Source organism: Capronia coronata (genome assembly GCF_000585585.1).
Source record: "Capronia coronata CBS 617.96 chromosome Unknown acBCG-supercont1.7, whole genome shotgun sequence".
Taxonomy (NCBI): Eukaryota; Fungi; Ascomycota; class Eurotiomycetes; order Chaetothyriales; family Herpotrichiellaceae; genus Capronia; species Capronia coronata.
Window position 1 is genome coordinate 1,314,808 of NW_006912899.1, and position 25,795 is coordinate 1,340,602.

General features: G+C 52.6%; 12 protein-coding genes across 12 annotated transcripts; 7 read left to right on the top strand and 5 right to left on the bottom strand.

Annotated features, from left to right (window-relative positions):
* Positions 1 to 160: 160 nt before the first annotated feature.
* On the top strand, positions 161 to 844 carry A1O1_08034 (uncharacterized protein; the record flags this gene model as incomplete). The annotated part of the gene is made up of 3 exons (XM_007728898.1): positions 161 to 284; positions 390 to 485; positions 654 to 844. The coding sequence occupies 3 exons, from the start codon at positions 161 to 163 to the stop codon at positions 842 to 844; spliced, it is 411 nt and encodes a 136-aa protein (XP_007727088.1).
* A 414-nt stretch (positions 845 to 1,258) lies between these two features.
* Positions 1,259 to 3,484, bottom strand: A1O1_08035 (uncharacterized protein; the record flags this gene model as incomplete). Its single annotated transcript, XM_007728899.1, has 1 exon — positions 1,259 to 3,484. The coding sequence occupies one exon, from the start codon at positions 3,482 to 3,484 to the stop codon at positions 1,259 to 1,261; it is 2,226 nt and encodes a 741-aa protein (XP_007727089.1).
* A 1,309-nt stretch (positions 3,485 to 4,793) lies between these two features.
* A1O1_08036 (chaperone hchA) lies at positions 4,794 to 5,675 on the top strand (the record flags this gene model as incomplete). The annotated part of the gene is made up of 1 exon (XM_007728900.1): positions 4,794 to 5,675. The coding sequence occupies one exon, from the start codon at positions 4,794 to 4,796 to the stop codon at positions 5,673 to 5,675; it is 882 nt and encodes a 293-aa protein (XP_007727090.1).
* A 2,885-nt stretch (positions 5,676 to 8,560) lies between these two features.
* On the top strand, positions 8,561 to 9,754 carry A1O1_08037 (uncharacterized protein; the record flags this gene model as incomplete). Its single annotated transcript, XM_007728901.1, has 2 exons — positions 8,561 to 8,639; positions 8,685 to 9,754. 2 exons carry the CDS (start codon positions 8,561 to 8,563, stop codon positions 9,752 to 9,754), a joined length of 1,149 nt encoding a protein of 382 aa, XP_007727091.1.
* A 1,497-nt stretch (positions 9,755 to 11,251) lies between these two features.
* Positions 11,252 to 11,766, top strand: A1O1_08038 (uncharacterized protein; the record flags this gene model as incomplete). The annotated part of the gene is made up of 2 exons (XM_007728902.1): positions 11,252 to 11,370; positions 11,493 to 11,766. 2 exons carry the CDS (start codon positions 11,252 to 11,254, stop codon positions 11,764 to 11,766), a joined length of 393 nt encoding a protein of 130 aa, XP_007727092.1.
* A 411-nt stretch (positions 11,767 to 12,177) lies between these two features.
* Positions 12,178 to 13,044, bottom strand: A1O1_08039 (uncharacterized protein; the record flags this gene model as incomplete). The annotated part of the gene is made up of 3 exons (XM_007728903.1): positions 12,178 to 12,471; positions 12,530 to 12,595; positions 12,691 to 13,044. 3 exons carry the CDS (start codon positions 13,042 to 13,044, stop codon positions 12,178 to 12,180), a joined length of 714 nt encoding a protein of 237 aa, XP_007727093.1.
* Positions 13,045 to 13,797: 753 nt separating this feature from the next.
* On the top strand, positions 13,798 to 14,937 carry A1O1_08040 (DNA excision repair protein ERCC-1; the record flags this gene model as incomplete). Its single annotated transcript, XM_007728904.1, has 1 exon — positions 13,798 to 14,937. One exon carries the CDS (start codon positions 13,798 to 13,800, stop codon positions 14,935 to 14,937), a length of 1,140 nt encoding a protein of 379 aa, XP_007727094.1.
* A 1,254-nt stretch (positions 14,938 to 16,191) lies between these two features.
* Positions 16,192 to 19,119, bottom strand: A1O1_08041 (uncharacterized protein; the record flags this gene model as incomplete). Its single annotated transcript, XM_007728905.1, has 1 exon — positions 16,192 to 19,119. One exon carries the CDS (start codon positions 19,117 to 19,119, stop codon positions 16,192 to 16,194), a length of 2,928 nt encoding a protein of 975 aa, XP_007727095.1.
* A 468-nt stretch (positions 19,120 to 19,587) lies between these two features.
* Positions 19,588 to 20,091, top strand: A1O1_08042 (uncharacterized protein; the record flags this gene model as incomplete). The annotated part of the gene is made up of 1 exon (XM_007728906.1): positions 19,588 to 20,091. One exon carries the CDS (start codon positions 19,588 to 19,590, stop codon positions 20,089 to 20,091), a length of 504 nt encoding a protein of 167 aa, XP_007727096.1.
* A 1,078-nt stretch (positions 20,092 to 21,169) lies between these two features.
* Positions 21,170 to 21,955, top strand: A1O1_08043 (uncharacterized protein; the record flags this gene model as incomplete). Its single annotated transcript, XM_007728907.1, has 1 exon — positions 21,170 to 21,955. One exon carries the CDS (start codon positions 21,170 to 21,172, stop codon positions 21,953 to 21,955), a length of 786 nt encoding a protein of 261 aa, XP_007727097.1.
* An 872-nt stretch (positions 21,956 to 22,827) lies between these two features.
* A1O1_08044 (uncharacterized protein) lies at positions 22,828 to 24,156 on the bottom strand (the record flags this gene model as incomplete). The annotated part of the gene is made up of 2 exons (XM_007728908.1): positions 22,828 to 23,535; positions 23,800 to 24,156. 2 exons carry the CDS (start codon positions 24,154 to 24,156, stop codon positions 22,828 to 22,830), a joined length of 1,065 nt encoding a protein of 354 aa, XP_007727098.1.
* Positions 24,157 to 24,883: 727 nt separating this feature from the next.
* On the bottom strand, positions 24,884 to 25,768 carry A1O1_08045 (uncharacterized protein; the record flags this gene model as incomplete). Its single annotated transcript, XM_007728909.1, has 3 exons — positions 24,884 to 25,045; positions 25,116 to 25,571; positions 25,655 to 25,768. 3 exons carry the CDS (start codon positions 25,766 to 25,768, stop codon positions 24,884 to 24,886), a joined length of 732 nt encoding a protein of 243 aa, XP_007727099.1.
* Positions 25,769 to 25,795: the final 27 nt, after the last annotated feature.

The following is a 25,795-nucleotide window of genomic DNA, read 5'->3' on the forward strand; positions in this document are numbered from 1 at the left end:
CTGGTTCAAGCTTAATTAATACTTACAAGCGAAATCACTTACTCACTTACTCACGGCTCTATCTATCTAGTGTCTGAAATCAAAAGCGCAAACGGCCAAGGTTCGTGTTGGATATACTGCGCACCGCCTTGACTTTCCTTCCTATACCATCACCACCACCATGACGGACGAAACCTCACCGAGTTCCTATACAGAGAACAAGCGATTCGAGCCCAAAGTCAAGGTCGACTTGAACCCGCCGAAAAACGACCAGATCTCGCTGGAAGAGTTGGCTCAATGTGACGGTATGCTTTCCATATCCATCTCCGGGGAAGAATAGACATGGACTTTTCGGTTTGGGAGAACGGAATGGGCTGAGAAGTGCGGATCGCTTTTGGCGCGCCTTGTAGGAACACATCCAGACAAGCCGACGTGGGTCGCGATCAAAGGAACTATATTCGATGTGTCCAAGAACCCGGCATATTCTGAGAAAGGCCAATATCATGGTGCGTGCCAACTGCCAATATCCCCCCCAAAGTGCCTCTTGGCCTCTCAATGTCGCGGCGTTGTCGGGAACAGTGCTGCTGCGCAGGCATGCCGATGCAAGACAAGTCGACACCGAGACCGACACCGAGACCAGGCGCTAACAGCTCGGCCATGGCTATCTGCTACAGTGTTCGCCGGAAAGGATCCCTCTCGGGCGCTCGCCCTGTCCAGCCTGAAACCTGAAGACTGCGTGCCGGAATGGGACGACCTCGATGACAAGTACAAGACCGTGCTGGATGAATGGTATACCTTCTTCAGCAAGCGGTATAATATTGTGGGCAAGGTCAGTGCTAGCGTCTTGTTCCTCCAGAAGCTCTGAATGCTGTGGTGATTCCATCGCACCAGAGTAGTCGACTGCCAGTGTGGTTGGCCGAAAGAGACGGGACAGACATACATACAGCATCAAGCCTGGCGGTGTGATAACCATTGCACGGGGCATCGAGGAACATGCCCTCACCACCCCTATGTATCCTTTGGGACAGCGGCTGACCACTATTCCCGCTACAGGTCGCCGGCGCTCAAAATACAGCAAGCAATTGATTGACTCTCCAAGCGTTCCGACCCTCGGGTGATGACACCCCGGGCAGGTGCATGTATGAGATGTGAAGCGATTTGAGTACAAGCAGATCAAGACATTCTCACTGCCAGGACCGATGCAGCTATATATCTGTGATTTGAGGTTCATGGGAGGTATCAGTACATAAGACCGAAATGTACGTGTGTATGTCATGCATCAACCCTTGCGCGTTTTCCTGGCTTGACGCTTCTTCGCAATGATCCGGTTCCGTTTGGCGACACGGTTCTTCTCCTCGCTGTCCACGGCTTGCGCCGGTTGAGACGCCGGCTCCTCGGCACCCTTGTCGTCCCGCTTGCGCTTCGAGTTCTTGCCTTTGGCACCCTTTTCTCCTTCGCCGGCTTTATTGTCCTTGTCCCGGGGTTTCCACTCCTTCATCTTTTGTTCTCTCTCGCTCCTCCGTTGCACGACCTGCGCGTTTTCAATGGCAAACTCCACAATCAGTCGCTTGCCTCGCTCACCATCGGAGTTCGGGGACTTGACGTAATGGCCATTGAGCCAGCGCAAGCCTGCAAGAGCATTCCGATGCGTCACATACTCGATGAAACCATATCCTCGGCTTCGACCGGCCCCTTCTTTGACTTTGCTGCCCTCTTTGTTCTCGAAGACGACCTTGGCCTGCTTCACAATCCCCTTGCCCGAGAGCTTGCGTTTCCGCTCGGCTTCTCGCATCTCCTCCTCGCCTCGTTTCAATTCTTCTTTGCTGAGCGGCTGTCGAAGACCGTCCTTGACGTCCTTGGTGAATCCCACCACAGCTTCGCGGGCAAGAGCCTTGAGTTCCTTGCTGCCGATCCCCCGCGGGATGTTCCTGACACTCAATCGAGTCAGACTCAGACAGAGATTGGGATTAGTCTTGATCAAGCGTTGCCGTTGTCGAGCGCTGGTCTCGCGGACGTCAATCTCCGCCTTTCCGAGCTGCTCGTACAGTTTCGATGACTTGGAGATGGAGCCCTCGGAAAGCAAGTACAGCCGCCGTTTGTCTCTGTCGCGGATATCCCTCTTCTCGCTGGCTTCACTGGCTTTTTGCTCCGCATCCTGCCTGCTCAGAGCTCTCGAGACCTGCAGGACACGGCCCTCCATCGTGTATTGCCCGGATTGATCCGCAGCCTCGTTCTGCAGAATCGAATGTTTGAGCGTCTCGCCTTTCCGTTTCTTGTTGCCGTCGGCGTTGTCAGCCGGGGCTTCATGCTTGGGCGCATTCTTGACGCAGTTCTTAGCGTCTTCCTGGTTGAAGAAGCATACAAAGGCAGTTCCTCTGGACCGCTCCGTCTCTGGGTCGTAAACCACGCGGGCGTATCGGATCGGTCCGAATTGGGTGAAATGTTCTTTCAGGATTTCGTCATCTGCCGTGAATGGCAGGTTTCTGATGAACACAGTGGTATCGTTCTTCGCAGCCCGGTCTTGGTCGGCTTGACTTGGCTCCTCCAGGTCCGACTCTCCTTCGGACAGGCCATCTAGACCGTTCAGCTTGTCCATTTCATCGTCGTCGGACAGCTCGCTAGAGCTGGTATCGTCTTCGACGTCTTCAGTAGCCTGTAGGTCGTCCTGTGAATCAGCCTCCGAGTTCTTAATGCCGTTCTTTTCAGTGCCGAGTTTGGTGGATCCTTCCGTCTTGTTATTCTCTGCTACAGCGGCTGCATCGTCTGCAGCATGCTGCTGCTCTTCCCAGGTCTGCTTGTCCACCGCCCAGTCGACCGCGAGGGTGCGTCCGTCCACCACCTTTCCATTCACACCTGCAATTGCCTTCTCCGCATTCTTCTTGCCGCGAAGCACGACGATGCCAAACCCGTACTGCACTCTCGGCCCTTTCTTCGGCACGACGGCATGCTTGACCTTGCCATAACTGCGAAACAGCAGGGCGAGGTCGTCCGAAGTCTTGATGCTCCACGGCAGATTCCTGACGATCAGTCTGGGTGGCTGTATTTCTGCTTTGCTCTTTTCTCTCTGCTCCCTAAGTTTTTGGGCGGTCGTGTTTGTCCCGCTCTTGCCTCTGCCTCCGTCTTCTGCATCTCTGTGCCGGGACTCAGCAATCTCCACCTTGATCTTCCGCCCGTCGAGCGTAGAGTTGTTGAACTGCGCCACGGCCGCTTGGGCATCTTCGGCGTCGACGAACGTCACAAAGCCAAATCCTCGCGAGACTTTGGTCTGCGGGTCGACGACCACGGTGGCATGCTTGATGGGGAAGGATTCCGAAAAGTATTCCGTCAGTCGTTCCGTCGTCACGGAGGCGGGCAGGGAGCGGACAAAAAGTGACCGGCGGTGGTCTTTGTCTTTGGCATCGTGGCCCGCCTGTGGTTGCTGCGTGGCCGACTTGGTCCCTGTCGAGACAGCCTCGTAACTCCCGCTGGAGAGTTTTCTCCTTTTAGTGCCCTGCTCTATTGACATTATTGGGACCTTTGGCTTGCTCTAGAAGACAAATCCATGATCAAGGAAAAAAAGTTGAGATTTCCGCATACAGTAGTACTACTGGATTAGTACTAGCCCTTCTATCCGACGCTGGTGCCAAGGAAAACTGAAATCTGCGGCGGCTCCCCTGCTTTAGGAAAGAGGGTGATGCCGCCCTGTACTAACCCTCCTGTTCAGCCAAAGGAAGCTGGTTGAACCTCATTATCTTGAGTGGCAGATGGTAATATGCGGCCATCATCAATACAGAAGCCTGCGAGCTTTCGGTAGTTGCAGGAAGGATATCTGATGCCGCTTAACAACAAAGACTTTGGTTCTACTAGAGCCGAATGTGTTGAATGCTCCGTGTTCGAGGAAGCCTGTACATGCTGTGTACTGTACCTGGCGTTGATATTACGAAGCCGGATAGAAGGCCTCGGCCGGCCTAGGTACTGCAGCTGAAACCTTACCTATAGGTACTCGACGTGGAGTATCGAGATGTAATTGTTTTGGCGCTTCGTGCAAAGAAGTGATTTATCAGTAACACCCAACGTAATATTGTTGGTCGGTGCAGACCTCGCCCAGGTAGAAGTGAAAACCGGCACGGAGCACTCCGAGTCCGTATGCCCAATTTATGACGTAAGGACAACAGTACAATTTATGGGCCACTCAAGGAGATATCATAGGTCGGTGTATCTAGGTACCTATAGGTTGGTTTGAAGGCAGAACGACCTAATGATTACAATATCTCCGGAGACTTAGGTACTGATCGGAGAGAAAGATCTCAGGGACTCGCAAGGCTTTGTGGGACTGACGCTCTGGTGAGTAATCCAGGTTTAACAAATTCGGTACCTTCCAGTCTCGAGGGTTCAATGGGCCGAGGCAGAGCGGAGTTCTTCAGGAAGAGTTGGGCGAATGGGAGTAACTCCCCAGTCCCTGCAGTGGATTGGCCGGTTGGCCGCTACATAGTACCTGTCTTCGCCTCAGAGCGAGGGCGTGTGCGAAAGGATCTGCAACTCCGAAAGGATACAACCAAATCCAGTTCCTCACTCCGAGGATCAAAACGGTCGAGTTGACTTTTGCGCCCGGAGAAAGCACCGCCCCAATCAGCGTCCCGGCATCTCCGAGCTGCCAGACCTGTGTGACGAAAGTTTGACGAACGTCCATGCTTCAACTTGTAAGCTGAAATGAAGTCAGTGTGCACCTCTGGTGCACGGGGATTTGAATGTTAAGCTATATATATATTCCCCTTCTGCCTCCTGGCACTGTACATAAATACGTATCGACAATTTTTTGATTCCTCACATTCACCATGTCTAATTCATCTGATCGTGCTCCGGTTCCGGATCAGGCCGAGGCTGACGCCTTCTTCCCATCACCATTTTCGCTGACGCAATATGTGGCCCCCAAGACCGACTTTGATGGCGCCGACTATCCCAACGCTTATAAAGGGGGCAAGTGGAAGATTCTCATGATTCCAACACAGGAGCGTTATCTGAAGATGGCGGATGGCAAGTTCTTCTCCACCGGCAATCACCCGGTAGAGATGCTCCTGCCACTCCTCCATCTCGACGCCGCCGGGTTTGACATCGATATCGCTACCGTGTCGGGAGATCCAGCCAAGTTGGAAATGTGGGCTTTCCCCAAGGAAGACGACGCAGTTAAAGCCATTTTTGAAAAGTATAAGCAGAAGCTCCGGCAGCCACTGAGTCTGCAAGATGTCTGGAAGGACGGATTCACAAAGGACACGCCATACATCGGCGTCTTTATCCCCGGTGGGCACGGGGCGTTGAACGGCCTGCCATCCTCGCCTACAGTTGGAAAGATCCTGCGATGGGCCGACGCCAATCAGCGATATCTCATCACCCTCTGCCATGGACCGGCTAGCATGTTGGCCGCCAACGTTGGAAAACCCGAGGGCAGCAAGTTCATCTATGAGGGATACAAGATTGATGTCTTCCCTGACTCGCTCGACTCCGGAGCCAATATTGACATCGGCTACATTCCAGGCAAGATGTCCTGGCTCGTTGGGGAGGAACTCCGCAAGCTCGGCGTGATTCCCATCAATGAAGGGATCACTGGCGCAACCCACCAAGATCGCTATGTGCTGACAGGTGACTCGCCACTGGCATCCAACAACCTGGGAAGGCTTGCCGCAAACATCCTTCTCGACGACGTTGCTAAGCGTTCATAAGGGCCTCTCGATGGATTGATAGGCTTGGTTGCAAGTCTCGGTGGATATGATGCAGGGATAGTCTCGATGACTGGATTGGTTTGCGAGGTACTTCTTGCTTCAAGGTTAAAGTACACTCGTCAATGTTGTCATCCTACATGTATATGAGGCTTCCTTCACATAGACTGTATGATAGGCAGGAGATGACAATCAATCTTTCTCCAAGTTTCCTTTAAGGTGGTGAAATTCAGACGCTGTGATGGCTGATGGTTGTAGTGTGAGGGAAAACTGGATAGCCATTCCTCGTTGCCATCGTCTGTCCATAAAACATACCTATGTAGGTATGTACCTAAGGTACGTATGGTAGTCCTACTGCCCGAGGCTAGTACCAAGGAAAACTGAAATCGGTGGCGGCTCACCTTCTTAGGAAGTAGCATGATGCTGCCTTATGCTCGCCCCCAGCCTGCGCGACGACTGTTTAGCTTCGAAGTTGCGCTAATGGCCGGTATTAAAGCAGCACCTGCGCTGGTTAGTTCAGGCTAGTACTAGTGTGTCGCCAGCAATGCCGCTTTGCCCCTTTTCAACAACCTATCGAGTCCTCCTATCCGTCCAGCTGCCTCCGCACTTTAGGTTACTACTACCGACTAAAGCTGCGAGAAAGTCAAAGCCTTATATTGACATCTAACGAGCTTCGGCAGACTCAAGGAAACATCACCCCAGAGCTGTTAGACGATCCTCCTCCGCAACTGCCCTATCCAGTTGCCAAGTCTTCCTGATGATTCTGCATCAGAACAATCTAAGGTAAGGTGCAACGTCTTTTAGTCTTGGCTTTGTCTTGTTCGAGATTGCGCTCGGGACGAACGCGTTCCCAGCGTAAATTCTTGCAGAAGTAGTCAAAGACTCAAATTTCTTCGTTGACAGCTTTCCGGCGGGGCTATCATGCTACGTATCGAAGAACAAGTACTATCCTAAACAGGTGCTAACCGGTTGGCCAGCAAACCAGTCATCCCGCGTATGTGTGGCCCTGTCCCGAACAAGAAGGGTCATCCCAATGCAAGTATCGTCATGATGAGCGAAGACCATTGGGCAATAGGGGGCGGTCTTATCCAAACACATTTGGGAAAAGGTTCCATTGCTGCCCCTCTGACAACATTGATTTGACATTTCCAGCATCGCAACCTCCTCTGCAACCCACCCCCCCCCCTCTCGTGAGCTCGCTTCCAGCACGGAAGAGTCGGTGCGTCTCTCCGCGAGGAGCAGCGAAGCTCTAATCCATGGTTGCCTCGTTGTATGTTGGCAACTTGGTCTTCCTTTCATGCCCCTCGACAGCTTCGACCGGATGGTATTCCTTAACAAACGCAGGCTCGATAATATCCACGACAGGCTGTGTTCGTTGTTGCAGCTCGGTATCTCTGAAGGTTGGCTGAGGTGCTTGCGATGCAATCCACCTCGCGAGCGAGGCAAAAGCATGACAACCACGAAGAAGAGGCTGGCACTCCATATCAGCCACGGTGTCAGACGATAAGAGTTGGGGACTTACGTGACGGCGATGTCCAACCCTCTTTTATGTTCATAGTTGCCCACATGCCTTGTCGTGTAGAGGACGTAATCCCTGTGCATCGCTTCAAATTAGGATATGCCACTGCAAGAGCAGAATCTGCCTGCATAGACGAGGAAAGGAGAGGCCGGGCATGTGTCGCAGAGCTCGGAGCATGAGTAGATTGAGGTTGCACCCGCTGACAGCCACAGGAGAAATAAGACAAAATTGATGATCATTGCCCTGGCATATCTGTGGGACAGGTTGGTGCTCCATCCCAGCAAGGCTGCTCCGCCGAAAGGTCTTTCAAGGAAGATGAGCACGGCGAGGGAAAACGTCGAAATGCAGGCCTTCCCAGTGCGTCAGTGGGTGGTGTTCCATTGGCAGAACATTATCACGACAAACAACTCACACAGGCCAAGTTGTGCTGGAGCTTCACCAAGGTCAGGCATCTCAATCCGTCCACCAGCCTCCGAGCTTCATCCCCAGCGGTACCAATCACGGTGACTGAAAGGAGGAATTGGACCAAGTATGCCCACCAGACGGCCCATAGAAAGTTGCTGAGCGTCAGGAAGCGCGCCATTGAAGCGATGGTATGTATCAAAGTTAAGACTGAGCCAGAAATTAGAGGAATAGTCTTGTTGCTTGCCTCCAGGATGAGCAAAACGAGGGCCTAGGGAGCATCCTTATAGCTGCATCGGCGGTGATGGGCCATTCTTTTCTGCCACCTCGAGTGACGGTGACGCTGCAGAGTTACCTCTCCATGGACCATGTCGTCCAGCTCGGTCTTCCTTCTTCACAAAGGCGCCGATGCTGGGTGAATGGGAATGGCCTGGTAAAGGAAGCCTCTAAGCCTCATGTGGAAGCGACGGTGTACAGTCCCGACGACCATTGGCTGCCGTCGATGAGCTGATGCTGGCCATTGCCCCTGAGGCAGAGATGGGCGCGTTTCATGTGTGAGGGATGAATGACGACAGCCAACACAACCGAGGCCGGTTGCCTTGCAAGGCTGAAAAGAAAAATTGCCAAATAAGCGACGATCTGAAACATGGGGCTGACTGAATACGGAAGAGGTGAGCCTGGACCGGCCTGCTCTACCTGCATGGTTCCTGAAAAGGCAGCCTCTGACGTGATGAGGGTGATTGCGATCTGGCAATGATCTCTCTCCAGGGATTCCTGATGGCGGTCTGCTGCTTTCACGCCACCTCCGGTACCGTTCAAGCAGAGCCATATTCAAACCATGTCGAAAGGTAGAAATACCCCCGTGACTGCTTGCTGTAAATTTTGTTCAACTGATGTTAGGCAGACCAAGCTCATTCTCTACGAAACCTCTGTTTAGCAAGAGAGCACACTCTAATCCCATCATACAATGTCAACACCTACCACCAACTTCGTTCGCACTGGTGCACGGCACCCCTGGCACGACCTCAGTCGAGGCTATTTCAACTGTACGTCTGATACCTGCCGGCAATCACTTGCTAACCCTTGAACAGCATTGCAGTGTCTCGTTACCACGTCTCACTCGTTCGTGTGGACCAGTGCAACCGGTATCACATTGGCCGCGCTGCTCTTCCTGTTTGCCTTTGCTCAATTCTACTGGGTCCTTAGGGGCCTCAACCTCCTTTTCAAATCCCAGACCTTGAAACTTATCTGCGAAACCATGGAGTTATCTCGCGGTGGCCTGAATGCCATCGGAGACCTTTGGAAGTATCACATACGAGGCTATGTACGGCCTGGATCACAAACCACAACAACACGCCCTCGTGGGATATGTGTCAACATAACCGTTGTGCTAATAGCTATTCTTCTGGTCGTGGTCTTTTTTGGCTTCAACATTGGTATGGCTTTCACTTCTAAATTGGCCACCGACACGCTCGGCTTGTCCGATTCACCATTCTGTGATATTTGGCAGCACCCCTCTGGAGTACTCGCACCCGCAGCCCAGGTCTGGGAGGAAGAAGCAGAGAGACGCGCTCGACTCTATGTCTCGACATGCGACGGCAAACCCACTGGCACAGACGGGTGTAACCTGTACTTCAACCAATCAATCCGCTTCCATGTCACCAACACCTCCTGTCCCTTCCAACTGGATACTTGTGATGGCGCTGGGGGGCCGCCTCTCCGGTTTGACACGGACTACTTTGACTCCAGAATACTGGGGCTCAATATCCGAAACAGTCCTCGCCTGCGTCGAGAAACTGTCTGTTCTCCCGTGGTCACCGATGAGAGATATGTCCGCTTCCATACTTCGCCGTACGGGTTGAGAGCAACCGAGTACTATTATGGAAACGGCGGCCCCAACCGAAGATGGAATGGCATAGATTCGGAATTCACCTACAACTCGTCTGTGACCTTTACCAAAGACATACCCTCATACAGCGTTGCTACATTTCGAAGCAAGTCAAGTGGAGACTATGCATATATTCTGCCCGAGTTCCGCGTTCCCAATCATACAACAACCCTGCTGATCATCGAGGATGGGCAGCTCTTCTATCCTGAAAAACGTCAGGATCCTGTTTTTGCAGCACATAACCAGACATCCGACCCGCTGGGTCTTAATTGATGGTACAGCGGTGCGCACCGTGGAGGGGTTCTGATCTGTGCTGATAAATGGGAGATCTGTCCTCGCAGAAAGAACGCTCCATGCTGGAACACCGACAACGCGCCGGCACCGTTTGCTCCTTCGGATACCGTTTCCGAGGAACAGCTTGTCTACGCGCTCCTGTGGCATGCGTTGCTGAACTCCAATACCTGCTCATCCATCCGTCGGAGCCAAAGCTATGGGCTTGACGCACAAATGCATATCAACAACGATCTAGTGACGGGACTGGCGACGCAGAAATGGCAGGTCGAAGCAAGACTGCTCTTCTAAGCGAGTCTAGCTCGTCTACGACAAGACTTACATGATATCCAAAGAGGGGCTGCCAAAGACTTGTCTGGATTCCAACGCACACTGCCGGAAGCCTATCGCGGGATGTGTCACATCTATAAGTTCCGAACGGTGGGTTTGATAAATGTCAGTGTGTCCTGGACTATCGCTTCATTGCTTGGCGGCTTTTGTGTTTGTGTCGGATTGCAGACATACGACGGTCTATACATCTTCGTTTGGGTCATTGTGGGGTTGAAGGTTGTTCTCTGGGATTTGGCCCTAGAGGGCATCAAGTGGCTGGGCGAAGGAGTCAGCAAGCTTTATGAAAAGGTCGCTCGACTGCTTAGCCGGCGACCTTAGCACAACAAAGCAGATTTGATATGGGAAAAAGAGTGAAGAGAAGTGCCGCGGCTACGTCAAGACTCAAGCATACGAAATGAAAGAGCTTTGAAGTCGGGCCATGAATTGAGGGATAAGACGAAGCCAGGTCAAGCTGAGAGATAGTCCTTACTGGTCAGTGGTGCTCAAATGGCTTTTGAGCACAGTGATGCCTTCACCTGTCGTCATTCAATATTCCAATCGTCTCCTCCACGCGCCCCTTCCAAACCGTCGCCGGCTCTGAGAGTTCTCAGGATACCATGTCATCTTTTCTCATTAAGATAGATACATTGATCATGTACAAAGTGAATCCGTCATCATGCACTTTTATCATGGTGTGGTATCACAGGACAGACATTAGGATGGTTCTGTCTGAGTAACAGAGTACTCGGCTGTTACGTACCTATCCCTATGATGTGGGGCAAGAATCAAAACGGGGGCTTTATCTTATCGGGGATGGAAATGTGGACCTAACGGTCCCCTCCGGTTGGTCGAAAGTAAAGCCTAATCGGACACAGCTCCATCGACAGTCATGGGAGAGCTAGATCTACGTACTACCTACACAGTTGGGGATTTTTTTCCGGGCCAAAGAAGACATCGAATCCGCAATATATAAACTCATTTCCCATGCGGGATTGAACAGAGGAGCCTACACTAGCTACACACTTCCCTTTCCAGCTGTCCATCATCTCAACTCCAGGCCAGGACTTCCGGCGGTAGAACATCTGCACACTCCCACTAGCTATTCCCCCTCATCGATTACGTCCAAGGAAAGCTTGAAACGCCCGCCAGCCCAGACTACCGCATTTTACGATGCCTCTCGTCAAAATCGACATGATCAAAGGCGTTCGCAGCCCTGCCGAAGTGCGAAAGGTTGCAGATGTGGTTCAAGATGTCATGCTCAGCACCTTCAACGCTCCTCCGCGCGACCGGTATGTTCCCCGTTTCTCCTCTTTCCTACACTTCAAAATCCATCTCAATGAAGTCTATTCTTGTCTTCTGGGCGGAGACACCCCCCCTGTCTTGTCTGACCATACTCATGAACCATCTACAGTTACCAGATAGTCACGCAACATGAGCCGTACGAGATCATTTGCGAAGACACCAACCTGGGCTTAACGCGGTCGGAGCAATTGATCGTGATTCAAATCTTCCAGCAGGGTCGGTCGACCGAGGTCAAGCAAGCAACGTACAAGGAGCTTGCGAGGAAATTGGAGGAAGAATGCGGCGTCAAGGGAAACGACCTGATCATCAGTGTGGCGCAGAACACCAAGGAGGATTGGAGCTTTGGGATGGGAAGGGCACAATTCTTGACCGGAGAGTTGTAGAGCAAGTCGGAAATTCGGTATGATATGATTCAACCACCATAGCGCACTTTAAGAACTGTCCTCCCCGAAGGAATGAACTATCAAGTGTTGTTCCATCAGTCGTTTCGATTTTGATGAGTCGGATCCAATCCTGGGGGGAAATGTGGACCTATGGGGTCCGACGATATCCTCTCTTTATGAGCCATCCAATCTGCGAGTCGGTACTTCTCTGCTTCCCGCATCCTGGAACGACCAGTAAGAAGGACAGTTCAGACCTCTTGGATCAACTCATTGCGGATTAGCTAGCTGGATGCTGAGTTATGGTGAAACGTTATTGACCTGGAGTGGAACAGTGCTCTGGCTTAAACCAGGTAATGCCGAAATAACATGTAACTCTGTATGTACAATATCTAATATATCGACGTCCTCGATTCACACCTGACCTTCAAACGCCCAGGCCATGATCCTGGGGAATATCTTCTTGCCATCTTCAGCTTTCTGCAAGGCTTTGTGGAGGAGTGCAAGGCCCTCGGGAGTTGGATCCGGCAAATACGCTGGATCTCTGTGGTCAACAAGACCCTGGGCGATGCTCGGCGTCATCTCGGGGTGTCCTTGGAACGTCATGACCTGTCCAGAATCGGACATGGAGATTTCGAAGTTCTCGGCCAGATAATGAACCCCCGGCGGCGGCGTTTGGACCTCTCTTCGATGAAACTTGTAGAGTTGCTTTGAGACACCATCAGTTGCCAGCACCGATCGGTTTTGTTTCCGGAGGTCAACTTACCAACGACTGGTAGCCCTTGAAGAATTGCTGCCCTCGCTCGGTGAGTGGGATCTCTTTGACATCGATCTTTTGACACAGGGAGTCAGTAGAGACGCGCGATATACGAATCCGATAATGGGGAGTCTGGGGTATACCAAAACGCCATCTTTTCTGTATCCTACCGTCCCGCCCAAGGCTCGCGAGATGGCCTGATGGCCCCAACAGATGCCGAGCAGCTTGGTGGTTGGGCTGTTGGCCACCGTATCTCTGATCCAATCCAACAGATTTGCGACCCATGGCTCGGGCTGTGGAAGCGTGAGGTCGGCCGTGCCGCCGGTAAGGATGACGAGATCGAAGGACGGTGCATCAGGGACGTTGCCGCCATCGATGGGCTGGAAATGCTCAATCACGGCATCTGGTTGAGACTGTAATACCAGTTTGCTAAGCGTGTCGAGCGTTTCTCGGCTCCAGTCCCCTTCCCAGTTGTAGTCGCGAATGATCGCAACCCGAGGAGGGCTTGGTGTTTTGGCAATCATCTTGTCATAAGGTGTTGTTAGATTCAATAATCAATCGATACGATCGGGTATGAGCCTCAGTGCTTCTTCTGACTTCAAACTTTGGTAGATGACTCGAAAGAGAAGAGTGAGGAGTGATGAACGACTTTCTTGTTCTTTCTTACCACTCCCCTGATCTGATAAGCCTTGCGCCTAAGTCCGCTTCGAGCACATGCGCTCGTTCAGCGAGGAATCGATCCAATGAAGGGAAAGTGGCTTATCTCCTGTGTATTGTGGTAGAGCCGCTCAACGTTGGATCTCCAGCAAGGCTGAATATGGAAGGAGAGTTGTAGGCATCGAACTCCACCCCATGTCGTTTTAAAAACATGCCAGTCAAGTGAAATTAACAAAAAGCCCAAGCCTTCGTGCCCCGTACAGAGGGAAAGCGGGTACATTTTCCAGACCTTGACGTACGTACAAGCCCGCATTTCCGTCCGTCTGTTACTGTCCTTGTACGGCCTGAGGAGTATCATTTCATCGCGCCCACCAACTTCTCGTAGATCTTGAAGCCGCTACCCATGTTGATTCACTACAAGCCGCCCAAATGGTAGTTATGCCCGGACCGAATGGATAGCCTTGATAATTGGTGAGTGCTGGTCGACTTTCCGGTAGAATATACGGTGGAGCACAAGCGCATTTACGTCAACGCGTTTCGTTCTCCCTCAAGCAGATGCAGCGCATTGTCATGCCATTTTCTGGCCACCGTCTTGCACTTGCCACAGCCTCGAGCTGGTAATGGCGGAAGAGTTCGATGCGGCCGACTATCTAGCGGCAGAGTCAGCAGTGCAACAACCTGCGCAGCCGCAGGGGTCTGGCACTCCTACAACGACCGGCGCACCCAAAGTCGTCCAGCCGCGGCCGCAAGCACTACCGCAGAGACAAGGCCCTTCTGCCATCCTGGTCTCGACTCGACAAAAGGGGAATCCGATCCTGAAGCATGTCACCTCTGTCCCATGGGAATGGGCGGAGATCCCTTGCGACTATGTCCTTGGTGCCACGACCTGCGCACTTTTCCTCTCACTCAAATACCACCGCCTGCACCCCGAGTACATTTACAGTCGCATACGCCAGCTCGGAAAGCTGTACAACCTCCGTGTGCTGCTGACGATGGTGGACATCACGAATCACGAAGAGGCGCTGAAAGAGTTGGCGAAGACGTCCATGATCAACAACCTGACCCTCATTCTGTGTTGGTCGTCCCAGGAAGCAGGCCGCTACTTGGAACTCTACAAGTCCTACGAGCATGCCTCGGCTGCCTCCATCCGAGCCCACCAGGCAGAGACCTACCAAGAGAGTCTGACCGAGTTTGTCACCACGCCCCGCACCATCAACAAGACCGATGCCGCAAGCCTCATATCCAACTTCGGTTCTCTGCGGGCTGCGGTCAACGCGCAACCGGAAGAGCTGGCGCTGGTCCCGGGCTGGGGTGAGAAGAAGATCAAGGCTTGGGTTACGACGGTTCGCGAACCATTCCGTGTGAGAAGAGCTGCGAAATCTAGCGCTGCGCTGTTGCGGCAGGAGAGTACTATGGCGTCTGATGGAGCATCCACTCCGGCTGAGACATCGGGAGGCGCGGCCACTCCCATTGCCATTCCCATTGGCACTGTGCCCAGCCTGAGCAGACAGGCCTCCAGCGCAGTAAATACTCCGCAACATACTGAGGCCGGTCCGAGCCAGAAAAGGCCTCGACTAGAGGAGTTACCGGTTGACGACTTTATGTACGACGAAGAGGCTGCGTTACTGGCGCTCGCCGAAGAAGAGGCCAGGATGACAGACGCCGAGAAGCCCAAGGCCGCCCAAGCAGTGACTAGAAAAGAACCCGAACTCAGCGAGGGTGTCATGGCTGCATTGGCTAAGTTGCGACAAGGGGGTTGAAGGCTCAGTGATTCCTCTTGTTCTGTTCTGGACTCTGAACCAACTGGTTGGATATGAGGTTGCGATATCTTTTTCACCAGCCATTACAATCTTGACGACAAGAGAGCCTGTGTTTCGCGTGTCGTACGGCCTGATCTACCCCGACCCTATTGTCTGTCGGCCACACTACTGTCCAGCCAAATTGACGACAACGGGGTTTGGCTGTCTTGCCCGGAGTCTTCAAACAACCCGGCTTCCTACCCGAAGGCGACCGTCGACACAATCGTCGAGGAGAACTTGTCACTGAATTCAACACTTCTCTCTTCAGGCGCAAGTCTCATTCCGCATCTGAAAGACCAGGCGAGATCATAACGACGCCTTGGATGCCATAGCACATATGTATTGCGCACACTATGCCAAGGACGAGTCTGGGGGGTTCATGTCGGCACAGGAGACCTGGCAGATGACTGTATCTTGCGCGGCCGAGATTGGATCAAGACCAAGTATTCTATAAAGGACCCGCTGCAGCGTGGGAAGACCAGATTCCAGAATCGTCGATGGAGAGTTGGGACACCCGGACCGCAGGGCTGCTGCTGTGAAGAGCCGAGGGAGAATGGGGATTTGTCTTTGTCGGTTTGAAGACTTCAGGGGACGGAGGGACCACGGACGTTCCGTGATGCCGGGTTGCAGTGGATTGGATGGACACCCTGAACATCTTTGGACAGCAATTTCCCTTTTGGCTATCTTGTATGTGATCCGCTTTGGGGGTTTTTGGGGAGTACTACTGGCCTGGTTCTGAGTGTCGAGCTTGGATATGTCCCGACACAGTCAACTTGAAAGGCATGCCGATCTTCTCATGATCCTGGCTGTGGCGAGTGCGCCATTGCAGCATGTTTATTGCCTTGTCCTTCGCAGCGAGGCAGCTGACGGAATGAATGACAGTGATGAAGTCGAGCGAACTGTTTTTACATGGAGAGTGTGAGTCACGAGTTTTCTATCGGTCCGATTGTATTCGATATGCCATTACTCGAACTGCTTAACGCTCGCTTGCCAAATCAATGTACAAGAACATAATATAGACAGCATTAAGAAAAAACTGACGTGGAATTCAGCCCAAGAACAGGTGCCCAAGTGTCTGGGCTGAGTATTCTTCTGACCCGAGGGCACACAACGTCTTTTTGTCAAGTGACTCCTCAAGCGCCGAACACTACGAGCACAAGTCAACTACAAAGACCCCAAGACGCCGCCCATGCCCCAAAGCAATGCATCCGTTCATCAAATCTGGAAGTTTTTGTATCCCTCGACCAACCCATCTCCAGCCTTGGTGATCGCCACCCAGTCAGGCACGTAGTGCAACGCTTCGTCAAAGGCAGGAATCACTCCGACCTGATTCACATCGCTCCAAAGACACACGACCTTGCCGCGCAAAGAGCCGGTCGAATCATCGCTTTTCCCAATCTCATCGCTATCGGGACTGTCCCAGGAGACGTCGACCGTCCAGGCTCGGTCCCAAGTCCTCGACCAAAGCCGGATCTCCCGGCTTCCACCCTCGGGAACCGGAGTAAAGCGTTTGTCTCGCGGTGCCTGGCCCGTGACGTGGAACGCAGTGATGGGTGAGTCAAAGGTGAGCTTGCACGATCTTGTGTTTTTGCCGTAGAGGACGAAGCGTGCTTTGTTGTCGCTATCACTAACGTTGACTCTGGTCACGTTGAAGTTCAGCCAGCCTTTGTATTGTTTCTCAGGCGGGGTTCTTGACGCTGCATTGCCGACATTCGGAGGAATGCCGGACCAAGAACATCTCTCGAGGTTGTCTGCCGGTCCAGTTCTTATGCAAGCCAGCTCCTGCCCACTGGAACTAGGTAGACTGGCAATGGCGCGCCGTACATATGGTGGGACCCCTTGCAGCGACACGGAATTGTTCCCAGCGTCCAGGTCGACCTGCTGCTGGAAGAAGAGCTTCAGACGATTGTCTGACGAGAAAGGGAAAGCCGTCATGTTGTAGATCAGAGTGCCGATCAAGACCAGGAAGAGGAACATCGGCACGTGCCAAGTGAAACGGTGCAAGATCGGGACCACAGGACTAAACAGAAGTATCGTACAAACGGCAATGGTGATGTATACCAAGAACGTGGAGCTTCCATCTTGGCCTGTCTGATGGAGAGCCTCGGTCATCAAGAGCGCCAGCTGGCCGACGAGGATGAAGTTGATGGGCACAATGACGATCAGCTGTATCACCCACAGCCAGCTCCATTGCGACTTGCTCCATTCCTGTTCTTCGAAAATGTCGAATTTCTCGTCCTTGGCCGTCGGTGCAGGGCTCTGCTCCTCAGATCCTGGATGATACCCTTTGAAATTTGAGCGTCCTCGGCTTCGCAACAGACTGGACCTCTCTGTCGGCTCGTCTTCATCATTTTCGTTTTCTTCAACAATATCCTCCTGGCCCGAAGCAGAAGAAGCCTGCGGAGGCCTCGAGTTGCTCCGCGACCGAGATGCCGCTTGGTCCTCTCCAAACTTTCCACGGCAGTACGTTGACTTCTTCGGGAGGGAAAAGAGTTCGAGGTATGACAGTAAGGTGGCGAACCATACTGTGGCTGCGTAAACGAGAACGAAATACGTGCCAACCATATGGAAATGCTCTTCAAACACGGTGGCGACAACCAGGAGGATCCACCAAGCAGCCCACATCCAGGAGAAACCGTACGCACGCGTGAGCGACGAGGGTCGACTGAAGTCTGCGGCGCGGCAGAAGAACCACGCCACGAAGACGAATGAAGAAATCATCATGCTCCACACAGCCCACTGACTACTATGGGCAATATGTTGGTTTTCTTTCACTTGGAGGAATGCAAGAGCGATAGGGGCGGCGCAAGCCATAAGGAAGATCAGCGGGAAGCGAAAGAATCCGCGCCAGCCATAGAGCCGTATCTCTTCATCGCTGTCGAGCATATGGTATGGCCGCGACCCCGACCACAGATAGAATTTGTCGACGCGGTAAAGCAATGCCAGTGTGACGAGCAAGATGATGGGCCCGATAACAAGCAGAGTGACACATAGGGCGAAGAAAGTATGTGCTTTTACGACCGCAAACGTCCGACCAAACACATCGAACCATAGAGCAGAACTGCCGGGCGTCTTCCCTGGCTCTAGGTTTGTGTTCAATGAGGCGGAAGTCAAAGCCTGAGACGTAGAAACGGCAGCCGAAAGCATGTGCCATAGCGAGCTCTTGTGGGTATGTCTCGAGTCATCCTGATCAGTATGGTAGCGTGCCCGGGGCCCGATAAAAGCAACGTCCAGTCCACGATAGCCCAGTTTGCCGTTGAATACAACGTAATCTGTCTGACTGCGAACCAGGCCTCGGTTAAAGCCATCGGCAGAGGCCGATGACCCAAAAGGGTACTTCGAGTGCGCATAAGCCTTCGTTACAGCCTCGTCTGTGCTTCTGAACAGGGCAGCCCGGCCGCCGGCGCCGGCACCTTCCAGGTTCAGAAACGTGCTCACAACTTTGGACATGGGATGTTGGCCGAACACATTAGCTCCATTCAAGAAATCTTCTTCACCATTATTCAAGAGGAGAACAACGCCATTCTGTGGTTTGTTTCCCGGCGTGCTGAAGTATTTCACCAGTTGCAAGACCGAGACCACGCCGACGCCGTCATCGGTCGAGCCGAAGCCCGTAGAGACACTGTCATAATGGGCGTTGACCAAGACCGCATTTCGTTTGGATGGTTTCCTATTGGAATCCAGCCACCAACTCGTTGTATCATCTTCACTACCCGGAATGTAGACTATCAGGTTGGTTCCCTCGAAATAGACGCTGGTACCAAAAGAAGGGGATATTCCACCCGAGGAGAACGTCGAATTGGAGACGGTATCGTCAAAGACGTATGCTGCAGGAGTTGTTTCCGTGGAGGATGAGGTACTGGCAGCATTTTCTTTCAGGATAGACTGAATCCGCTCAAGCAGCCAAGCATGGACTTCGTCGTTCCGGCGACTGTTGTAGGGGTGACGGGAGGAGGTGAGCAACTGGAGATCGAGCCATGCTTCGGTGAGGTTGATTCCATGGATAGGAGTCTCTGATTTGGGAGGAGAAGGGACACCGGTATGTATGACGAGAAGGCTAATGAGGATGGCGATGTAGACGAGACTGGTGAGGATTGTGACAGGCCAACGAGCGAAAGCGAATGGGTTCCAGGACCACGCCATAACAAAGAACAAAACGAGGTATCAAGACATAGGGCGGAGAGGTGAATGTGACAGCAAGGGCAGGCAGAGTCATGAATAGGTAGGGAGCTTGAGTGTCGGGTTCTTGAAATGTCTGTCCCCGCATTGACGAGCTGCAAGATCAAGATCCTCGAAATTGAATGCAGCGCAGTTCGAGCTCGAGCTTCACATGCGAGTCATTCATTGTCCACCAGCCCGATGAGGTATGGAATCCCGCCGTTATTCATGCATCTAATGGGGGTGACGGCGATCGAGGCAGACGCCGCTTTTGTCAACAGGCTCCAGCACAACAATACAGACATGACGTAGCACAAAGTATCCCAGTTGTTCAACCCATTCTCCTTACTGAATGTCGAGCAACACCACCCACACACCTGCACCTTACGCTTACCTCGCTCTCATCAACAACTTAGGGACCCACGGCTCTGAACTACTTTGACCCTGAGAACCATGTCTACAATTGCAACTTTACTGGGTCTACGCTCCAGCACCATGACGCCGGTGCCGTGTCTAGCACCCTATCACGCCATCTTCAACTTCATGTTCGCCTATGTGTTCCTCTCTTCACGCATGCTCAAATCGTCCTATGGAATTGACCACAACGTCAACCCTCGAGAAGATGTGGCTCGGTTTGGAGAGAGGGCCGTCCAAGAAGGCAAAATCACTCGAAAGCAACTCAACTTGCTAAAGCGCAATGAAGCCGCTCATGCCAACGCCATGGAGCACTTTCCTGTGTTCATCGGTAGTATACTCTTTGCGGTCGTCGCAAAAGTCCCTAACGACACCATCAATCGTGCCTGCATGATCTATTCGGTGGCAAGATTAGTCTACGCGATTGCGTATTTGGCCGTGGACAAGGTGCAACTTTCATACATTCGGAGTTTGGCCTGGTGGGCGAGCAATCTCAGTTGCGTGTACTTATTCTGGCAGAGCGGTAGGGCTTTGAACGCTTGAACACAGAAATTGCTCGAACATCTATCTGGAGATGAGTTAGTTGGTCTATTGCTGTGTGGGATCACTCCCGAAGTTGAAGGTGCCGTCCCTGTACGGGTTTGGGGAAAGGCCTTCTACAATCTCTCTACTTGTCTGTCCACTTGCGACAGGGTGCCGCCCCCTGTATACAGCGGTGAGGCCATCCTGAATGGTCAATGCGTTTGATGGCCCTCAAATGGCATGCGTTCAAGATTTTCCTTTGTTCGCCAGTGGAGGGACTAGATAACGTCTACATAGTACTACGTTGTGATGATCATTCTGAAGTTTCAATAGTATCCGATGCCGCTAGCCCATCGGCGCCCAAACGCCGACATACCGACGTGCCGACCTTTTGGCCGTTTCCGGTCTAGCGTGTGGGCTTGGTAAACTGCCTCTTCCGACTTCATCGAAGTTTCTCTCACGCTTCAAGTTGACAACTCCCCATCATACTATTCTGCTATCACTCCATAGCGCGACCAAAGGTGCTTGGACACCTTTCGCCTCAGACCTGGTAAGCCTACGTGGCGGCCCTTCCTACCGTCCTCCGTCTTCTCTATCGCACAGATCGGTACCTGCTCAGTGTGGCGCGTCCATGCACTCTGCATACCTAACTTGCGACGACCCTTGGTCCCGCTCTCGTCTCATTATCACCGCCCTCCGATGCGCATACATTCCAGAGTAGGTGGTCAAGAGCCGTGGAACTACGTACTGCCAAAGTCAAATCCCACTTCACACGCCTTTGCTAGTCGTTGAATACGGCTGAACTATCGGCGGACACCAGGCATAAGTTGCTAGCGATTCACGGCCACCACGCGCTTTGATCTACCCTCGGAGCATGAGGACTTGAAACGCCGATCCTACTGGGAACGTAGAAGGTATATCTACTGAACGGTTTGTCTCCCCCTCTGACTGCCAGGCTTCTCTCTGCCCAAGATCTGTTTGTACCTCGTTACCGCTTCACTACCTGCATTCTGCCGTCGACTGTGGACCTGCGACAGCCCTCCGAACGCAACAAGTCGAGAACGAAAGAAAAATTCTCGGCCGCACCATTAACACAACCATGGCCATCATTACTAGTCACCTTCCTCCCATTTTCTATGCGATTGCCGCTATCCTGATAGGCACCGCTCTCATCACATACATGCTCGAAATCATCAACGTGGACATTACAGCACTCTTCCGCAGCAAGAAAGGAAGACTCGGCCAATCTGCCTATCAACCAATCTGCGAGCGGTTCCTCAAGACTCTCGCCATCTCAGACCCCACCCACCCTCCGTCTATCTCCTCAAGTATCTGTTCGCGTGGTTACCTTGAGACACTCCCTGTACGCTCAGGACCTCGCCCAACTGTGACGGGCATCAGCCAACCTCGGCAAACCACACAGCTACCTTGCTTGGACAAAGAAGCTGAAATACCATCTCGCCTACGAGACGTCATCACAGCCACCTGCGTCCGATATCCGACGACGACCTACCTGGGTAGCTCTACTTTCGAGATCGATGGCCCCGTTACACTCTATGCACGTCAGCGCATTTTCAACGAGACACAATATTACGGCGAGATCCTCCGCGCTGACCGCGCTGGCGGTTTGATCCAGTGCACCTTGCATCCGTGTGATGTGAAGACCGTAATTGAGAAGGGCTGGGGGCAGCGCCATCCACTCACTACGCGTCTGGCATCTTGGTTTGCCATGCACGAAGCCCACATCAGCCATTCACCAGAGTCTAGAGTGGTCCTGTATGCGCCTAGGAGCCAGGCGGAATTGGAAGTCTTGAAACATATTATGCAGGCTGCCGTGTGGGGGGTTGGTGGGATCGATCCTCAGATCGACGACGAAAAGGTGTGAGCGCCACAGTGTGCGCGCAATGGTGTGTCGTCGGCTGTCATCACTTGGATGACTTGTCTCATCCACAGTTAGATTCGCTGCTCGATGGATCACCTTTTGCAGGCGGCACTATCGATTATGTATTGTATATGTGGTGGTACTGCGCGCAAGGATGGTGGACCTTGGAGTCGGCATATGAACGCCGAAGGTTATCACGAAGATACGATATGTGGCAATAGGACTTTTAGACAGCCTGGGAAGTCCCGACGATAGACTTTGCAATGCCAGCATGCTGCAGACGTAGCAGGCCAAAGACACGTCGTCCTCAACTCCAAGTTTTCTTCTTTTCGCTCCATATCAGGTCAGAAAGCCCATCCCTTCCAACATTGGGATACGATGCGTTGTAGTAGCGAAGATCTCCCGCAGTATTGAAATCTCAGATTGAAAACTCCTACTTATCATGGTCAAAGGCTTTTAACCCAAGGCTTCTGGAGTCCAAGATTTGCTCTTGGTGTGGCCAATTGTGATCATGCCAGCGGCAAATCAATCCCCCTAAGGCCTTATTCCAGTCTCATTGTACCTGTTTCTGTTTTCCTCTCAGTTATGCTCGATCCCCACCAAAAGCACACTTCCTGCGTACCCCGAATGGATTCTGATGTCGAAGCCGGCATCTCAATAGTATGTCGCAAACCGTGAGTTCCCGTTCAAGACGTCGACAAAGTTCTGAGCAATGATGCGGTCCGTCTGTTCACTAAAGTTTGAAGACAAGTAGGTAAGCCAATATTCGGTAATTAGTATTTCCCATCCATCTCATAACTCAAAAATGCTCGAACACGGCATCCTCTCGTAGCCTTCAAAGTTCAAACCAGTCCACGTTTTATCAAAGAGACGACTCACCTAGGATGTAACTCGTCGAACCAGAGGAACGCATCCGAATTTGTCCCATTATCCCTCTTGACACATACCGTCTGGTTGAGATCACAATCGTTCTCATAGCCCCAGACGCTCTCGCCGCCGTCCAGCACGCCCGTGCCGTTAAGGTAATTGGAGGGAGCATCGTAGATATCCGAAATCAGGCTGTACATGTCGAACAAGGCGAACCTGGCGCCCGGGTACCGGTGCGCGACGAGGTTCTCAAAGAGTGTCCGGTACTCCAACACGGCGTTGACGGTCGACGTGTACTCGTGCATCGTCTCGGCGATCTGGGTCAGATTCGCCGGTTTCGCAGGCCAGTACTGGTTGGCGCCGACGCCGTGGAGCGAGGCGTTGGCGTACAGCGGGGCCAGATGCAGAGGCGCCGTGTTCATCAGCACGAACATCCGGCCGCCGCTGGCGTACAGCGCGTTGAAGACTTCGTAGACGCACGACGTGTAGTCGCTCAGTACTTTGCCCGGGACCTGCGAGTCGGTCAGGAACGCCCAGACGCCGAGGTCGTTCGTGCCGATCCACAGCGCGTACACGGCTGACGTGGCGGTCAGGGACGGTGTGAAGAATGGTTCGGGGGAGATGAGTTCACGCGCAGAGCGGTCAGGTCGGCTTGGAAGGCGGGGAGTTCGTATTCCAGGACGGAGGGGAACGGTGCGTTGATTGATGAGAACCATCTGTGGTAAATTGATAGGATGGAGTGTTAGATGTGGAAACAACAGATACATATCCATATCAACGAGACAGACAAGACTAAAGTCTCTGGAGGGAAGGGCAGACAGACCAGACAAACGACAGACCCTTGTGGGTGACGGTGCCCGGCCGTGGAAAGATGGGTAGGTGTATTTGTGACGAGAGAGAGGGAGAGAGAGACAGGAACAAACCATCAGCGGGAGATCATGAGAGCTTACTTACCTGGGAGTGATCTGGTTCGAGCATACGGCACCAGACACCGCGTAGTCGTAGAGCGTCGTCTGGGGCATCCATTCGCTTCCGTTGCCGTTGCCGCTGCTGCTTGTATACTGGATCACGTATCGAGGCCAGGTCCGTCCGCCGCTGGCCGTGACGAAATTCTCAGGCGACAAACTCCCCGCCGGCGGAGCTGTGCCGTTGTGATTGATGAACCATCCCAACCGTGACTCGTCCGTGTAGCTGTCGCCGAAGGTGATGAGGGAGTCGAAGTTCGACACAGACCACGGCTGCGTGCTTTCGTGCTGGGACCGAGCGTGCTTGGGTACAGAAGCGCCCGTGGTTGAGGGCACCAGCAGAGCGACGGCGGCGAATGCTATAGCAAGCATTGTCGCGGGGAAAGAGGTGGTATGCCTCATGTCGAGACTGGCTAGTTAGACCGTTGCAACTCGTCTTATATCCAGACTTGATTCCTGGTTCAGAGGTTGACCTGGATGCTCGACTCGACGAGAGATTCAAATCTTTATATTTCCGAACAGGTGCATGACGAACCTACCTTTTTGCCTTTTCCTGGCTGAACTGCAGATCGGCATCAACCGCGTAGGTTCTTGGGTAGACTTACCCCATTACCTAGCCAGGGATGGTGAATTGGTGTAAACCCTCTGGGGCCCAACTATGCACTCCACTGTATGTCGCATAGGAATGCGGAGGATGCTTGTGGTCATCACAAGCTATAAGCTCCAACAAGCAAGTGAAACTGAGCTGGATGGCATCTTTCCACCAGTCGGATGTTTTGTTGTTTCAACCGATCTGGAAGGTCGCTAAAAGGTGTAAGTGTTGACAAGCATCAAGCAAGACATGAATTTAGCCTGAAAAGGAGACCTGTCTTGTCAGGGGTTCATTCACGGTCCCCCGCAATTCATTGTCTGTTCAGCAACGTTGTCCATGCAGCAACCCGCCAGAAGCACCTCCTGTCGACAACTCTGAATCTGATGGCCGAGCCGATCACATCTGGATTTGTATCCTGGTCTCGGCAGGCGTCGTCTTCCCTGTCCAACCGGCCACCACCCACGATGTTCCAGACGGCCATCCTGAAGTCAAATGACTGCACCGCCCTCACTTCCCTTCAACCATCTTGCGAGCCTGCTCCGGCGAGATACGTTGGCCCGTTCTGTCATAGTGCTTGGATGCCATGAGCCGCCATTTCTTCTTGTCGTAAGAATCAGCCCACATCTTCACCCCTGCAGTTTCGCCTGTGGTCTTTGATTTAGATTCGACCTAGATGTGTGGAAGCAGCAGTTAGTATCTTCAATGAAGGCTTTTGAACCTCTAGCTTCGCTAGACATACCTTCTTGTTCTTGTAGGCCTTGCCCGCTGCTTTATCCTTCTTCTCCTGTTGTCTCTTGAGTCCCTCCTCTCGGTTCTTGGCCGCTTTGGCTTCCCTCTCTGGATCTTTGGCCTCGTTTTTGTTGTTCTTGTCTTTCTCCTCGTCGCCCTTGCCCTCAGATTTGGCCTCGAGCTCTTTCTTGAAGTCTGGCAATTTGTCCTTGACTTGACGCCAGCGTGCCTTAAGCTCACTCTCATCGGTGTAGCTGGTGGCCGCGAGGATGTCTTTCCATGGTGTAGTTACGTCTTTGGCCTTCATGCTGAGCATGATCTGATCGTCGGCTTCCGTATCATTGTCGTCTTTCTTTTCGCCATCTGTGGCTTTGCCATCTTTCTCTGCAGCTTTGTCTTCAGCCTTGGCTTCGGGCGTGACCTCGGATTTAGCCTTTGGCGAATGGATCTTTCCACAGCAGGAACACTGAATGCTGTTAGTCATCGCTTGCTTGCTTTCTTCCTCGTGATGAAAGCAGATATGGTGGCATCGTGGCCGCGGAGACTTACCGGCTGCCGTTTCCTCGGCTTAGGGTCAGGAACACCTCGAAAAGCGTCAAAAATGGACACCTTGATGGGCTTAATGGTGCCGTCTTTTCGAGAATGGTACAATGTGAATGACATGATGGGTTCTAGAGACAGCCTGGTAGA